This window comes from Thalassophryne amazonica, chromosome 12 (assembly GCF_902500255.1).
Source record: "Thalassophryne amazonica chromosome 12, fThaAma1.1, whole genome shotgun sequence".
Lineage (NCBI taxonomy): Eukaryota > Metazoa > Chordata > Actinopteri > Batrachoidiformes > Batrachoididae > Thalassophryne > Thalassophryne amazonica.
Genome location: NC_047114.1, coordinates 66047896 through 66065700, shown reverse-complemented (window position 1 = coordinate 66065700; position 17805 = coordinate 66047896). Strand labels below are relative to the sequence as shown.

Genomic DNA, 17805 nt, shown 5'->3' with positions numbered 1-17805 from the left:
CGTGAGACTGGGTGACAGGTGGGGTAGAACATTCGATTCTACCATGGCATATGAGGTGGAACATTTGATCCTTTTATGATGGGTGAGGTGGAATATTTGATCTTGGCGTGGCAGGGGAGATGGGACATTTGATCCTTTCATGACGGGTGAGGTAGAACATTTGATCCTGGTGTGGAGGATGAGGTAGAACATTTGATCTAGGCATGGCAGGTGAGGTGGAACATTTGATCCTTTCATGATGGGTGAGGTAGAACATTTGATCCTGGTGTGGAGGATGAGGTAGAACATATGATCTTGGCATGGCAGGTGAGGTGGAACATTTGTTCTTTTCATGGAAAGTGAGGTGGAACATTTGATCCTGGTTTGGAGGATGAGGTGAAACATTTAATCCTGTTGTAACAGATGAGGGGGAACATTTGGTGATGCTGAGCATTTGGTGCTGTCATGGCAGGTGATAAGAAGGGTTTTGGCACTTTGTTTTCAATGTTTGATAGCTGTTTGTGATTGCAGCATAGAAGCAACATGTAGAGTCCAAATACTGCAACTAATCTGTAGGCTGATATAAAGAAAGTCAGTCTATAATGAACATGAAATCACAAGACTACTCACTACAAAGTGGAATCCATACTGTATATGTTTTCAGATTACAGACATAACAATCTACGAGGTCTGTTAGAAAAGTATCCGACCTTTTTATTTTTTTCAAAAACTATATGGATTTGAATCATGTGCGCTTGCATCAGACAAGGTTGAACCTTCGTGCACATGCGTGAGCTTTTTCACGCCTGTCGGTTGCGTCATTCGCCTGTGGGCAGGCTTTGAGTGAGCACTGGTCCACCCCCCTCGTCGGATTTTTATTGTTTAGGAATGGCGGAGCGACTGCCGCTTTGTTCCATGAAATTTTTTCCAGAAACTCTGCCAGACAGCCAGATGGAAACCATTTGGAAGATTCAGATGGCTTTTGGGGAAGATTCTATCGGTATCACACAGATTAAGGACCATTAAAACTGGATTAAAAACGGCCCACGGCGGCGGAGGGTGCACCGCGCCCCGAGCGGCCATCGATAGGCTGGAATGAGCAGATCACTTCCAAATTTAAGGCTCTGTTGATGCAGGATGTCGTGTGACTAGCAGAGAAGTTTCAGAAGAGGTTGGGATCAGCACTTTATCGGCACATTCCACTGTTAAAGGAGATTTTGTAATGAAAGACGTGCGGACGGATTTGCGCATCGGGACGCAGCGCAGCCGCTCATGGCGTGGGACAAACAACACCTCTGTGTTGGAAACCATTTGTAAGATTCAGACGGCTTTCGGTGGCTTTTCAGTCGAGTGAGTATCCGAGAAATTGTTTAACAGCTGGGCATGTTCCAACTTGTCCTGTGAGACTTCCAACATGGAGGTGTTGTTTGTCCCACGCCATGAGCGGCCACGTCCCAACGCGCGAATCCGAGGTTTTGTTGCTGTCCAAATACCTACCTATAAACCTAGTGGTAATGGTCAGTATTAATATGCAGTGCATTTGGAAAGTATTCACAGTGCTTCACTTTTTCCACATTATGTTATGTTACAGCCTTATTCTAAAATGGACAAAATTCATTTTTCCCCTCAAACCTCTACACACAGCACTCCATAATGACAATGTGAAAAAAGTTTTTTGTTTTTGTTTTTTGCTTTGTTTTGTTTTTTGCAAATTTAGCAAAATTTAAAAAAAAAAACAGAAATCACATGTACGTAGCCTTTGCCATGAAGCTCAAAATTGAGCTCAGGTGCATCCCGTTTCCACTGATCATCCTTGAGACGTTTCTACAGCTTAATTTGAGTCCACCTGGAATGAATTCAGTTGATTCGACATGATTTGGAAAGGTACACACCTGTCTACATATAAGGTCCCACAGTTGACAGTGCATGTCAGAGCACAAACCAAACATGAAGTCAAAGGAATAGTCTGTGGACCTCTGAGACAGGATTGTCTCAAGGCACAATTCTGGGGAAGGGAACAGAAATATTTCTGCCTCCATCATCTGTCAATGGAAGAAGTTTGCATCCACCCACAGAGCCCTATATAAGTACTAGAGTGTGCAGTCACACTGAGAAGTGTCCCGGCAAGGGGGCATGGTCGCCATTTTGGATCAGGGCAACTCAGTGTGAAGTGCGCACTGACGCTCAAAGAATCTTATCAAGAAACAGGTGCAAAATGCTGGAAAGCTGCGTATGTTGGCAATGCCACAAATGGAGGAAGAAGGGAGACAGATTTCCTTCCAGAAGGAAGCAATTTCATGACAGAAAGAACAAAATCGCGAGTACAAGCAGCCAAGATGAGTTTCCTCCGCAGGGTGGCTGGGCGCTCCCTTAGAGATAGGGTGAGGAGCTCGGTCACTCTGGAGGAGCTCGGAGTTGAGCCACTGCTCCTCCACATTGAAAAGAGCCAGCTGAGGTGGCTCGGGCATCTTTTTCAGATACCCCCTGGACGCCTCGCTGGAGAGGTGTTCCGGGCACGTCCCATTGGGAGGAGGCCACGAGGAAGACCCAGGACACGCTGGAGGGACTACGTGTCTCGGCTGGCTTGGGAATGCCTCGGGGTTCCCCCAGAGGAGCTGGGGGAGGTGTGTGGATCGGGAGGTCTGGGCGGCTTTGCTTGAGCTGCTGCCCCCGCGACCCGACTCTGGGATAAAGCGGAAGAAAATGGATGAATGGATGGACAAAATGGATTCAATTAATGTGGACCATGTGGAATTAATTGATGCAGCCTGCGTGCCCAGTCTGGATTGTGTAATATTGTGCCTTCATGTCTGCAGAATTTGGAAGCTGGAACATATATGTTTCAGTGGCAGGAACTGAGAGACTAGTCAGGATTGAGGGACAGATGAATGCAGCAATGTACAGAGGCATCCTGGATGAAAACCTGCTCCAGAGCACTCTTGACTTCAGACTGGGCTGACGGTTCATCTTTCAGCAGGACCATGACCCTAAGCACACAGCCAAGATATCATAGGAGTGACTTCAGGACAACTCTGTGAAAATCCTTGAGTGGCCCAGCCAGAACCCAGAGTTGAATCCGATTGAACATGTCTGGAGAGAGATGTCTGAAAATGGCTGTGCACCGAAACTCCCCATCCAACCTGATGGAGCTTGAGAGATGCTGCAAAGAGGAATGGGCAAAAATTTCCAATGATAAGTGCATCAAGCTTGTGGCATCATATTCAAGAAGACTTGAGGCTGTAATTGCTGCCAAAAGTGCATCAACAAAGTATTGAGCAAAGGGTATTAATACTTAAGTACATGTGATTTCTTAGTTTTTGTTTTTTAATAAATTTGCAATAATTTCAAAAAAAGCTTTTTTCACATTGTCATTATGGGGTCTTGTGAATAGAATTTTGAGGGAAAAAATTAATTTCATCCATTTTGGAATAAGGCTGTAACATAACGTGGAAAAAGTGAAGCTCTGTGAATACTTTCCGGATGCACTGTATGTTCCTTCGTCTCTCTTGAACATTTTCTTCTCTGTCTTTTTTGCCTTCATATTCCATTAGGAAGCATACTCTGTGGCGAGGCAGTTTAATCTAATTCCACCAGTGTGTGAGCAAGCCGAATATCACTTCTTTCAGAGGGACAAAGTAGAAACTCAACTACCTGAACTATACCACAAGATAGGTAATTTAAATCAGCTGCCACATAGTTTCAGTAACTGAACAGGTGTAAAGTAGAATTTACATCCCCTGCAAATTTATTTCATCACAGGTGTGGGTGTGGTCTCTTGGTCACCTTTGGCCTGTGGAATCATCACTGGGAAGTATGAGAATGGCATCCCTGAATCCTCCAGGGCCTCAATGAAGGTATGGCTTGAACATGTTCTGGACTGCAGTTCAAGTCATTCTTTTCACAATGCCAGCAATACTGCAGAATTTTGCTCAAGTAGCCTCTGTCTTCTGAAGCAACTGATTTTTTTGTTGTTCCCAGCCATACGGGTGGTTGAGAGAGAAAATAATGAGTGAAGAAGGGCGAAAACAACAAGCCAAGCTGAAGGAATTGACTCATATTGCTGAGAAGCTTGGCTGTACTTTGCCACAACTTGCCATAGGTAATGTAAACACCCTTTTTGTACCTCATGCATTCCTGAAATTGTGATAGATGTCTTTGAGCCTTTATTTAGGTGTTGTTTGCAGTGTTATCTACATACATAGCAACAGTATAAAACCTTAAAGATTCCAGTGACAAACTGTCCCTGATTTCTAGTTTGGTGCCTGAGGAATGAAGGAGTGAGCTCAGTGTTGCTCGGATCCTCCAATCCAAGCCAACTAACAGAGAACCTGGGAGCCATACAGGTGCAAACCTATTTCCAAACCTCACTCAATGATCATGTCATTAGTTGTTGTAATGGAATGCACTCACTGGTCACCTCATTTGATACACCTTGCTAGTATCAGGTTTGGCCCATTTTTCTTCGGAACTGTCTTATGTCAATTTTAGCAGGAGGCTTGAAACCAAATACAGGACACAACACAGCTTATTGCAGGTGATATATATATATATATATATGTTGGCTCTCACTGCGGTATTGTATCACTTCCTGTTCCGGAGCACAGCTGTGTTTTTCTGTATCTGTTAGCTGTTTAATCTGCGCAGTTAGATTGATCTAGTTATCTAGATTACGATTTGTTTCCCAGTGTAATCTTTACGTGCCTTAACTAAAGCACTCCTTCTGCTGAATCACCTCTAAATTATTTACACATTATTCACTTTGCGTGTTTTTAGGAATCCGCTAGGTTAGCGTAGCTACTAGCTCTTAGCCGATTTAGCATGGCGGCTTCTCCTGTCTCTCCCGCACTTTTCTGCTCTGGGTGTGAAATGTTTAGTTATTCCTCGGCCTCCTTTAGCAGTAACGGTACTTGTAATAAGTGTAGCTTATTCGTAGCTTTGGAGGCCAGGCTGGGCGAATTGGAGACTCGGCTCCGCACCGTGGAAAATTCTACAGCTAGCCAGGCCCCTGTAGTCGGTGCGGACCAAGGTAGCTTAGCCGCCCTGGCAGATCCCGAGCAGCCGGGAAAGCAGGCCGACTGGGTGACTGTGAGGAGGAAGCGTAGTTCTAAACAGAAGCCCCGTGTACACCGCCAACCCGTTCACATCTCTAACCGTTTTTCCCCACTCGACGACACACCCGCCAAGGATCAAACTCTGGTTATTGGCGACTCTGTTTTGCGAAATGTGAAGTTAGCGACACCAGCAACCATAGTCAATTGTCTTCCGGGGGCCAGAGCAGGCGACATTGAAGGAAATTTGAAACTGCTGGCTAAGGCTAAGCGTAAATTTGGTAAGATTGTAATTCACGTCGGCAGTAATGACACCCGGTTACGCTAATCGGAGGTCACTAAAATTAACATTAAATCGGTGTGTAACTTTGCAAAAACAATGTCGGACTCTGTAGTTTTCTCTGGGCCCCTCCCCAATCAGACCGGGAGTGACATGTTTAGCCGCATTTTCTCCTTGAATTGCTGGCTGTCTGAGTGGTGTCCAAAAAATGAGGTGGGCTTCATAGATAATTGGCAAAGCTTCTGGGGAAAACCTGGTCTTGTTAGGAGAGATGGCATCCATCCCACTTTGGATGGAGCAGCTCTCATTTCTAGAAATCTGGCCAATTTTCTTAAATCCTCCAAACCGTGACTATCCAGGGTTGGGACCAGGAAGCAGAGTTGTAGTCTTACACACCTCTCTGCAGCTTCTCTCCCCCTGCCATCCCCTCATTACCCCATCCCCGTAGAGACGGTGCCTGCTCCCAGACTACCAATAACCAGCAAAAATCTATTTAAGCATAAAAATTCAAAAGAAAAAATAATATAGCACCTTCAACTGCACCACAGACTAAAACAGTTAAATGTGGTCTATTAAACATTAGGTCTCTCTCTTCTAAGTCCCTGTTGGTAAATGATATAATAATTGATCAACATATTGATTTATTCTGCCTTACAGAAACCTGGTTACAGCAGGATGAATATGTTAGTTTAAATGAGTCAACACCCCCGAGTCACACTAACTGTCAGAATGCTCGTAGCACGGGCCGGGGCGGAGGATTAGCAGCAATCTTCCATTCCAGCTTATTAATTAATCAAAAACCCAGACAGAGCTTTAATTCATTTGAAAGCTTGACTCTTAGTCTTGTCCATCCAAATTGGAAGTCCCAAAAACCAGTTTTATTTGTTATTATCTATCGTCCACCTGGTCGTTACTGTGAGTTTCTCTGTGAATTTTCAGACCTTTTGTCTGACTTAGTGCTTAGCTCAGATAAGATAATTATAGTGGGCGATTTTAACATCCACACAGATGCTGAGAATGACAGCCTCAACACTGCATTTAATCTATTATTAGACTCTATTGGCTTTGCTCAAAAAGTAAATGAGTCCACCCACCACTTTAATCATATCTTAGATCTTGTTCTGACTTATGGTATGGAAATAGAAGACTTAACAGTATTCCCTGAAAACTCCCTTCTGTCTGATCATTTCTTAATAACATTTACATTTACTCTGATGGACTACCCAGCAGTGGGGAATACGTTTCATTACACTAGAAGTCTTTCAGAAAGCGCTGTAACTAGGTTTAAGGATATGATTCCTTCTTTATGTTCTCTAATGCCATATACCAACACAGTGCAGAGTAGCTACCTAAACTCTGTAAGTGAGATAGAGTATCTCGTCAATAGTTTTACATCCTCATTGAAGACAACTTTGGATGCTGTAGCTCCTCTAAAAAAGAGAGCTTTAAATCAGAAGTGCCTGACTCCGTGGTATAACTCACAAACTCGTAGCTTAAAGCAGATAACCCGTAAGTTGGAGAGGAAATGGCGTCTCACTAACTTAGAAGATCTTCACTTAGCCTGGAAAAAGAGTCTGTTGCTCTATAAAAAAAGCCCTCCGTAAAGCTAGGACATCTTTCCACTCATCACTAATTGAAGAAAATAAGAACAACCCCAGGTTTGGTAGAATGGGAGGCAGAGCCTTCAGCTTTCAGGCTCCTCTCCTGTGGAACCAGCTCCCAATTCAGATCAGGGAGACAGACACCCTCTCTACTTTTAAGATTAGGCTTAAAACTTTCCTTTTTGCTAAAGCTTATAGTTAGGGCTGGATCAGGTGACCCTGAACCATCCCTTAGTTATGCTGCTATAGACGTAGACTGCTGGGGGGTTCCCATGATGCACTGTTTCTTTCTCTTTTTGTTCTGTATGCACCACTCTGCATTTAATCATTAGTGATTGATCTCTGCTCCCCTCCACAGCATGTCTTTTTCCTGGTTCTCTCACTCAGCCCCAACCAGTCCCAGCAGAAGACTGCCCCTCCCTGAGCCTGGTTCTGCTGGAGGTTTCTTCCTGTTAAAAGGGAGTGTTTCCTTCCCACTGTAGCCAAGTGCTTGCTCACAGGGGGTCGTTTTGACCGTTGGGGTTTTACATAATTATTGTATGGCCTTGCCTTACAATATAAAGCGCCTTGGGGGCAACTGTTTGTTGTGATTTGGCGCTATATAAAAAAAATTGATTGATTGATTGATTGATTGATATATATATATATATATATACATACATATATATATATATATATATATATATATATATATATATATATATACACACACACACACACACACACAGTGAGGAAAATAAGTATTTGAACACTCTGCGGTTTTGCAAATTCTTCCACTTAGAAATCATGGAGGGGTCTGAAATTTTCATCTTAGGTGCATGTCCACTGTGAGACTTGACTTCATGAATACACTTGTTGGTGCCTTCCTCAGCTACCTTAGCAAGTAGCTGTAGCTTTAGGCCAGGGGCAGATGTCGTCAGTTGGTGTCCAGCCTTCACCGGGTGTTTCGACCCTGAACCACAACACCCTCCAGTTGGTGGGCCCGCAGTGAGTGGCCATTTCACTGCCCATCTGCCCCCGGCTTCCAGCTTTCCTGCTCCCTTTTGCTTCAGATCCAGCATGAGGCACGTTCTGCCTCCTCCCCCATCCGGCGAGCCGCTTGCTTTTTACTCTGCTCGTCCATCCCTATGGCAGAAAGGAAGCTCCATGTGGTCTTCGCTGGGAAGCCCCTACACCCTATCTCTACAGGGAAAACCCATGCCTACCAGCCCCTGTCTTGGCATTCTTGGGCCAGAGGTTGGTATTTTGCAGCCTTCCTTCCTTCTTATCTTATGGTCTCTTGCCGACCACAGCACTATGTCAGGGTGGAGGGATGTTTGCACCACCTCGGGAAACTGCAACCTCCTCCCTAGACCCACCCTCATCTCCCAGGAGCTTGCGGCATGAAGTATGCTGGGTCTTTTCCCTTTAGTGGTCTGTACAGGCCTGGCTCCTTCCTTAAGGAAGGTGATCACTCTTCCTGCAGTTGTGTGGGCTGGTCTCTTCTTGACTCTCTCCCGCTCTATGGTGTCAGCCAATGAGAGGAGCACCTTGTCGTGGCGCCATCTATACCGTCCCAGGGTTAAAGCTGTTTTGCACCCAGAGAGTATGTGGGCCAGGGTCCCCTTCTGGCTGCACAACTTGCAAAGTGGATCCTCTCTTAGCCCCCATGTGTGCAGATGTACTGGGGAGGGGAGGGTGTCATAGACCGATCGCAAGAGGAAGGAGATGCGGTATGGCTCCAGGCGCCACAGCTCCCTCCACGTGACTTTGCACCTGGGCAAATCCCATTTTGTCCAGGCCCCCTGGGATCCTTGCTGCACTGCTCTGGCTACTCGCTTCTCCTCCTCCCTGCTCCTCACTTCTGCCTGCACCATGCCTTGCCTGGTTCTCATGTTTGCGCCTCCCCAGGTTTGAAATTGTGCAGAGCCGAGACCTTGTCGGTGGACGCATTGGTTGACAACTATGTCCCGCAACTTTAGGGAACCAACAGCCTGTTCCACAGCTGTGTTGGCAGACCATTTGCGTCCAGACCTGGTTGTAATGCCAGCTTGTTTGATGAGGTCGTCGTTGGAATTCCTCAGGGTTAGGACGACCCTGCATTTTGCCACCTTGTACTCCTCAACAAATGATGACAGGGGGAGTTGCAGCTGACCAGACCGGATGTAAAGGCTCACTGCTGAGAAGCTTGGGGGAATTCCCAGCCACCTCCGCAGGTGCTTGTTGGTCTTCCTCTCAATGACCTCGATGGTAGTCATGGGAAACTCATAGACCGTGAATAGCCAAAGTAGCTGGGCAAGAGGCCGTGTTGATACAGCCAGGTCTTGAACTTGCCTGGGAGTAAAGACTTGTCTATTTTCTTCAGCCATTTCTCGGTCTGCTTCACAGCCTCAGCAACATTGGCGCCATCCGTCAGCGATGCATTGAACCATTTTCCCAGGCATTTTATTGAGCTGCCCTCGATGGATGGAATGACCTCACCCTGGACTTTGAGGCTAAACTTGCTGGTGACTCTGCCCTTCTTAATGACCATGCTCCTGGACTTCCTGGCTTTAAACAGCATACCTGCCCAGGTGGCGACGCTGCCCAAGGTTTCCAGCACCCATCTTGCTTGGACGTGCATCACAGTTGTTACAGTGATGTTGTCCATGAACGCTCGCAGCACTGGCTGCACAACATCGGATTCCGATTTGTTATGCCCTCTGCTGTGGATAACAGTAGGTTCATTCCCATAATGAACAAGATGGAGGAGATGGTGCACATTGTTGGAATCCCCTTTTGGAGGTCCAGCCAGCTGGTGGCAAAGAGCGCTGATGAAAACCTGAGTCGGAATCCCGCAAGGTAAGATGGTAATCAAGCCTTGGATTGCCATAGGGATGTAATAATGTTCAAGCCCTTCTTGGATGAGGTCATGTGGAATTGTCCCATAAGCGTTGGCAAGGTCTAGCCAGGTGACTGTTAGGTCACTTTTCTTCTGCCTTGCTTCTTGAATCAATTGGCTGATCATCGAGGTGTGTTCCAGACAACCCAAAAAGCCTGGGATGCCACCTTTCTGGATGGATGTGTTGGTATATTGGTTCTGCGTCATGTAGGTGGTAATTCTTCGTGCCAGAACAGAGAAGAAGATCTTACACTCTACGCTAAGGAGAGAGATTGTCCTGAACTGAGAGATTGTGGAGGACCTCTCCTCCTTCAGAACAAAGCATCCCTCTGCCAGTTTCCAGCTAGGTGGAATTGTGCCCTTGGCCCAGATCTTCCTCATGGTTTTCCTCAGCCTCCTGAGGAATTTGGGGCATTTCTTGTATACCTTGTATGGTATACCACTTAGGCCAGGGGCAGCTGAAGATTTGGCTTTACGGACGATGTCCTGAACCTCCTGCCATGTGGGTTCCTTCACGTTCAACTCAATTGTTGGCTTTCCAGGCCTTGAGATATTGTGGTTGGCTCCTAGACCCTGACTCCTGTTGGGGTCGCTGTAGGCTTCCACGAGAAACTCTTCTACCTCCGACTTTGAGCTGGAGAGTGAGCCAGATCTTTGTTGGCCAAGAAGTGTTTTAGTGAAGCTGTATGGGTCTTTTACAAACTGAGCTCTCTTCTTCTCTTTTTTCTGACGCTGCTTCCGAAGGTGTTCTGCTCTTCTGAGCCTGCGCAGCTGTCCTCGCAGCTCACTTGTTAGGTCTTTAATACCTTCTCTCTCGGTCGGTGAGCTGGTCTTGAACAGTTTGCTCAGCGCCTTTATCTCGCTCCTCAGGCGACGAATCTCCCTCTTCTGTTGTGTGGGCCGCTGAAGAGGAGGTACTGCTGGCCCACCATTCAGAGGGCGCCCTGCCTGGAGTGCGGGCTTCAGGCATGAGAGGGCGCTGCCACCTCACAGGACAGCCGAGAGTGACAGCTGTCACTCATTAACTCCTGACAGCTGTCACCAATCATCAACTCATCAACCACTCCATATAAGCTGGAAGACATCTCCACCCCACTGCCGAGATATCGTTTGCCTTTGAGGTAAAACTCTCAGCCGTGTTCAGTAGGTACTACTGGTATTGTTATTGTGTTCCTGTTTTGGAGGTGGAGGTGTCTTACCCACCAGTAAGGAACTGTCGCTGATTGTATTGCTGGGTGTACACACACCCACACATAACTGTTTCTGCTTCCTGCCAGCAGTACCAGATCCGACAGCCAGAGACGGTGGCCACCTGGGGACTCGGAACTTGGCGGCTCCAGTATTCTCCGGGTTCGGTGGCAGTGGAAATCGTGTGGGATCCGGCTCTTCTCTGTACGGACGTCTTCTGTCCTCGAGCCTGCCCACACGTCACCTTAGTACATTTGACCCTGTCCAAATTCTGTATTTGTATTTCGTTGTGCACGCTTCACAACAGTAAAGTGTTGTATTTTTGGCTCATCTATTGTCCGTTCATTTACGCCCCCTGTTGTGGGTCCGTGTCATTACACTTTCCCAACAGGATATCTCGGCCAACGTCATGGATTCCGAGGGGCGTCAACCATCTGTTGAACAGCCAATGGAAGAGCAGGGTGCACAGGCGCCAACAGGAGGCGTGTTAGGTGAGTTGCAGCGCATCTTAACTGCCTTCACTGCTCGGATGGACGTAGTGACCAAGCAGAGCAATATACTCAATCGCAGGATGGAGGCTCTCACAGCGGAGGTGGAAGCGCGCGCACAGGGCGCGGCTGCAGCTTCTCCTCCTGCTGTCCTGGTGCCGAATATAGACATTCCACTGGTCGTTCAACGAACCCCCCCCACTGTCCCCTGAAGCATACATAAGTCCCCCGGAACCGTACGGAGGTTGTGTAGAGACGTGCGCAGACTTCTTAATGCAGTGTTCGCTCGTCTTTGCAGAGCATCCCGTGATGTACGCATTAGACTCCATTCGGGTGGCTTATGTAATTAATTTGCTTCGAGGTGAGGCACGCGCCTGGGCTACGGCGCTTTGGGAGCAGAATGCACGGCTCCTAACGGTGTATACTGAGTTTGTGAGGGAGTTCAGACTGGTGTTCCATCACCCACGTAGAGGCGAGACCGCTTCAACGGTGCTGCAGCCGACTTCCACATCGCGGCTGTGAGGTCCAGCTGGAATAACGTTGCACTCCGCGCCGCCTTTGTAAACGGACTGTCTCTGGTCCTAAAGGAGCATCTGGCGGGATTTGGACGGGCTTATTGATCTAGTCATACGATTAGACAATCGGTTAGAACAACGCCGTCGGGAGCGAGACGAAGGACGTGGCCGGGCACGCGCCATCCCTCTCCCTTCCGGGTCCGAAAAGGTTCCGCCCTCCCCACGCTCCACAGCCTCAGCACTCCGTGTGGCAACAACTCCCCCTGCTGACGTTGTTAGGGAAATGAGCAGGGCCAAAAGGAGATCAGATGACAGAATGAGGAGGCTGGCCCACGGGGAGTATTTTCTTTGCAGCTCAAAAAGAGTATATACAGAGAAACTGCCCCAAACGGCCAAAACGACAACACTCGCCTTTAGAGACTGGGCTAAGGGTGGGTCACAACATTCACGTGACACGTACACGTATTTCCACACGTCTCCCAGTCACAATCCTGAGCGGGGATTTAACCCTTCAAGCCCCAGCACTGGTGGACATGGGGTCTGAAGGGAATCTGCTGGACAGCAGATGGGCAAGGGAGGTAGGGCTCCCTCTGGTGGCGCTTCCTTCACCTTTGAAGGTACGGGCACTAGATGGCACCCTTCTCCCTTTAATCACACACAAGACACAACCAGTAGTTCTGGTGGTGTCTGGGAATCATCGGGAAGAGATAGAGTTTTATGTGACTCCTTCTACTTCCCGCGTGATTTTGGGCTTCCCGTGGATGGTAAAACACAATCCCCGGATTGATTGGCCGTCTGGGGTTGTGGCTCAGTGGAGCAAAACCTGCCACTGGGAGTGTTTAGGATCCTCGGTTCCTCCCAGTTTAAGTGCTAATGAGGAGGTTATAGTTCCCCCCAATCTGACGGCGGTGCCGGTTGAGTACCACGATCTTGCTGACGTTTTCAGCAAAGATCTGGCTCTCACCCTTCCCCCCCACCGTCCGTACGATTGTGCCATTGATTTGATTCCGGGCGTTGAGTACCCGTCCAGCAGGCTGTACAACCTCTCACGTCCGGAACGCGAATCAATGGAGACCTACATCCGAGACTCATTAGCTGCTGGACTGATCCGGAACTCCACCTCCCCGATGGGTGCTGGTTTCTTTTTTGTGGGCAAGAAAGACGGCGGACTCCGTCCATGCATTGATTACAGAGAGCTGAACGAGATCACGGTTCTCAACCGATACCCGTTACCTCTGTTGGATTCAGTGTTCACGCCCTTGCATGGAGCCCAAATTTTCACCAAATTAGATCTTAGGAATGCGTATCACCTGGTTCGGATCCGGAAAGGAGACGAGTGGAAGACGGCATTTAACACCCAGTTAGGTCACTTTGAGTACGTGGTCATGCCGTTCGGCCTCACTAACGCCCCTGCGACGTTCCAGGCTTTAGTAACACCTTAGTACATTTGACCCTGTCCAAATTCTGTATTTGTCTGTATTTCGTTGTGTACGCTTCACAACAGTAAAGTGTTGTATTTTTGGCTCATCTATTGTCCGTTCATTTACGCCCCCTGTTGTGGGTCCATGTCATTACACTTTCCCAACATCTTCCTCCTGTTTGGCTGCTGCTGCGGTTGGCACTGGCCTTTCTGCTCTATTGTGCCAAACCATTCCTTGGCGAGGTTGTACATTATGGTGGTAAATGTGTCTATCTTCCTATGTACCGGCTCTGCTGTAGTCGATTCCAAGATGCCCTCGATGTCATCATCCAGTTGTATCGACGCATTGTTGTCTGCCATCTTTGGCCATCTAATCCTGTCTCGCTTTGCCAATTGGGTTGGGGTTACTGGAGGGGGGTTCACATGAGCAGGTTTCTGGTGCTGAGGCAACTCAGGTGCGGAGAGATCTTCAGCACTGTGGGATGCTTCCTGGCTGTAGTTCTCCGTCGTCTGACCAGACTCTGAGTCTGTGCGCTGCACCGGAGTTGCTGATGTTCCGCACTTGGACCTACTCTGATGTTGCTTAAGTCCTCTGGTGCTTTTGCAGATCTTCCCGCAATGGCACCCTACAGTGTACTCCACTCCAGTCAATGCAGATTGCTTGAGCTTTCTCGTAGTCATGTTCCTTGTCCTGGCCAATACCGATGTGTCCATCCCATTGAGTCTCTCTTCCACCCCCACCCCCCCCCCACCCCCCCATGAGACTCTGGGGGTATTGTTCATTTGGTTCCTTCTTGGCTTTGGTTGGTGCCCTCTTGCGAGTGCTGCTCACAGGATAGCTAGCCCTGTGTGCCCATGCCAATCTTTCCTGGAGGTCAGCTGTCTCACCAGCATCACCGACCTTTCTCGGTTGTCATCTAGTCTAATTCCTAGACACCACTGGTAACCCAGAGATGACTTGATGAATACACTTGTTGGTGCCTTCCTCAGCTACCTTAGCAGGTAGCTGTAGCTTTAGGCCAGGGGCAGATGTCGTCAGGTGGTGTCCAACCTTCACTGGGTGTTTCGGCCCTGAACCACAACTCCCTCCAGTTGGTGGGCCTGCAGTGAGTGGCCAGCTCACTACCCATCTGTCCCCGGCTTCCAGCTTTCCTCCTCCCTTTTGCTCCAGATCCAGCATGAGGCACGTTCTGCCTCCTCCCCCATCCTGCCAGCCACTTGCTTTTTACTCTGCTCGTCCATCCCTATGGCAGAAAGGAAGCTCCATGTGGACTTTGCTAGGAAGCCCCTACACCCTATCTCTACAGGGAAAACCCATGCCTGCCAGCCCCTGTCTCGGCATTCTTGGGCCAGAGGCTGATATTTTACAGCCTTCCTTTCGTGGGCCTCCTCACAGCCCTCTTCCCGCGGCACCGTCAGCTCGACCAGGATTATCTTCTGGTCTCTTGCCGACCACAGCACTATGTCAGGGCGGAGGGATGTTTGCACCACCTCAGGAAACTGCAACCTCCTCCCTAGATCCACCCTCATCTCCCAGGAGCTTGCGGCATGTAGTATGCTGGGTCTTTTCCCTTTGGTGGTCTGTACAGGCCTGGCTCCTTCCTTAAGGAAGGTGAATGCTCTTCCTGCAGTTGTGTGGGCTGGTCTCTTCTTGACTCTCTCCCGCTCTATGGTGTCAGCCAATGAGAGGAGCACTTTGTTGTAGCGCCATCTATACCGCCCCTGGGTTAAAGCTGTTTTGCACCCAGAAAGAGAGACATAATTAAAAAAAAAAAAATCCCAAAATCACAATGTATGATTTTTTTTATAATTTATTTGTATGTTACGGTTGCAAATAAGTATTTGTTCCCCTACCAACCAGAAAGAATTCAATGACCTGAAGAGAGTTGGGACCACAGTCACAAAGATTACATTAGTAACACATGATGCTGTCATGGTTTAAAATCCTGCAGGGCAGCAAGGTCCCCCTGCTTAAGCCAGCACATGTCCAGGCCCGTTTGAAGTTCACCAGTGACCATCTGGATGATCCAGAGGAGGCATGGGAGAAGATCATGTGGTCAGATGAGACCAGAATAGAGCTTTTTGGAATCAACTCCATTCACCATGTTTAGAGGATGAGAACAACCCCAAGAAAACCATCCCAACCGTGAAGCATGGGGGTGGAAACATCATACTCTGGGGGTGCTCTTCTGCAAAGGGGACAAGACGACTGCACCGTATTGAAGGGAGGATGGATGGGGTCATGTATTGCGAGATTTTGGCAAACAACCTCCTTCCCTCAGTAAGAGCATTGAATATGGCTCATGGCTGGGTCTTCCAGCATGACAGTGACCCCAAACACACAGCCAGGCCAACTAAGGAGGGGCTTCGTAAGAAGCATTTCAAGGTCCTGGAGTGGCCTGGCCAGTCTCCAGACCTGAACTCATTTATAGAGCAGTTTTCTGAAGAAAAATCATTGGAAATGTTTTGTTTTGTTGTTGTTGTTTGTTACCTCAAAATTTCTGATTACTGTTAAAAAAAAGTTTAGAACACTTGTAATTAAAATAGCTAAATAAATCAATAAATGGTTCTTTAGAAACCTTTCATCTGTAAATTAAAACCACCTCTGTTATTTCAGATTATATAATTTCTTGTTTAACATAAGGAACCTCGGACATTTATTTTTAGGCAAATAAAATAACATGGAAACTTGTACATTTTTTAAGTCTGGTAGATTATTTATATCTCATTTCAACCAGAAAAACAAGCAACAGGAAATAATGTAACAATGACTGCAGTGTGATTGTAAAGTAGGATTTCTGTGACATAATCCTCATGATGTTTTTATATATATATATATATATATATATATATATATATATATATATATATATATATATATATATATATATATATATATAGTCATTTAAACTTTTAATTTCGTCAGAATATGTAATTGCCTTTAATGTTATCAGGACAGAGTCATTTCTAAAATATGAATTTGAGCACAATAAGTGGAGCGCTTCTACCTGTGCAAATGTCTTTTGACTTTGATTCGTGGACATTTTTAATAATCCGTTCATTTATTGTTAAAATATAAAATGAAACAGCTTTTTAAAAAATAATAAAATAGTTGCTGTTGAAAGAGCCTTTTATTTAGAAGCAGGTGATGTTCTGCTGGATTCTCGGGACCACATGAAGGTCTCTTCTGCAGCTTTGAACTCTGGTGGTGTTGCTGAAGACACTTTTGTCCTATTTTGAAGAGCAGAGATGTTTTCTTTCGACTGGACTTCGTGGTGTTCAGCTCATCAATGGAAGTCTGCACAGCAAGTGTTTCTGATTGGGACAAATAAAAATATTTCTTTAAATATAAAGAAACACTAAACAGTTTATATATAAAAAAGAGAAAAAAAACGGCAAAAAAACGATGGAAAAAAAACGCCTGAAAAAATAAGTTATATAAAGTTGAGCTTTTGTGGTGTCTCAAAAAAGCTGTAGCTTTATTTGGTAAAAATAAGAAAGACTGAACCATGTACAAATTAAAGCGTTCACTCAGATCAACTGTGCTAAAAAGCTAAGCTAACGTTAGCCGATCAATAAACCTTCACAGCAGTGCAGAAATGTGACATTTTATTTTTATTTTATCCTCACCTCGATAAAGCTGCAGAACTAATCTCTGCTGGGCAAACTGGGACTTTGCATATATCCATAAAGTGGGAGATTTCGGACTGAGTGGGTTTGCTCCATCCCCCCGGCTGCCTGCCTCGGTCTGCCCAGGAATGATGCCTGAAGGCCGGCTTCTCCGTGCGGGTCAGTCCGTTGTCGCGGTTCGATCGATATCCCACCAAGTCGTCAGTCCTCCCTCAGTCGGCGTCACTCCGAAAAGTAGCTGAAAAAAAGCTTCTCCCAGCAGGGTGATGGGAAAATCGTTCTACTGCTGTTTTTTAAAGTTTTTTTGTGGTTCAGGCAACCTAAATTCAAGACGGCGATCGCTGAACTTTTTTCAGGTTGTGGAAACAGCCAGAGTGTGACGTGGCCGCAATCTTCCCCCTTACCACTTCCGAAGCAACGCGTCTGACATCACGACGTGTTGGAAACGCACCGGCCTGGCGTTACGACGCGTTGGGAAAGCGTCGCGCTGAGGCTTGCAGTGTGAAAGCTGCTTGAATAAATCGAGCTTGCCCTCTGCTGCACTGACAAGCGGAACCCTCAACCTATCAAATCGCTTGAACGCAGACACACGCCATATACGTTTGTTTTAAAATTAATTACTTTAGTTAATTAATTTGGTTTATTTGTTAAATACGTGATATTATTGAATAACTAATATTTTGATATATTTTCCAGTATTTCTTTTTCTTTCTTTTTTGTTTTTATTTTTTGATAAGTCTAACATCCGAGGGGGCGAGGTTGATGACATGAGGGGGCATCGCCCCCAAATGCCCCC

At 46.8% G+C, this 17805-nt stretch overlaps 1 protein-coding gene across 2 annotated transcripts in view; it reads left to right on the top strand.

Annotated features, from left to right (window-relative positions):
- Nucleotides 1–17805, top strand: part of kcnab1b (potassium voltage-gated channel, shaker-related subfamily, beta member 1 b) — a 154366-nt gene that overhangs the window by 124806 nt on the left and 11755 nt on the right. For both annotated transcript variants that reach the window (XM_034183008.1, XM_034183007.1), the window contains exons 10-13: nt 3531–3651; nt 3739–3833; nt 3958–4078; nt 4234–4322. In XM_034183008.1, coding sequence (XP_034038899.1) covers nt 3531–3651; nt 3739–3833; nt 3958–4078; nt 4234–4322 — 426 coding nt within the window. The remainder of the gene's footprint in view (nt 1–3530; nt 3652–3738; nt 3834–3957; nt 4079–4233; nt 4323–17805) is intronic.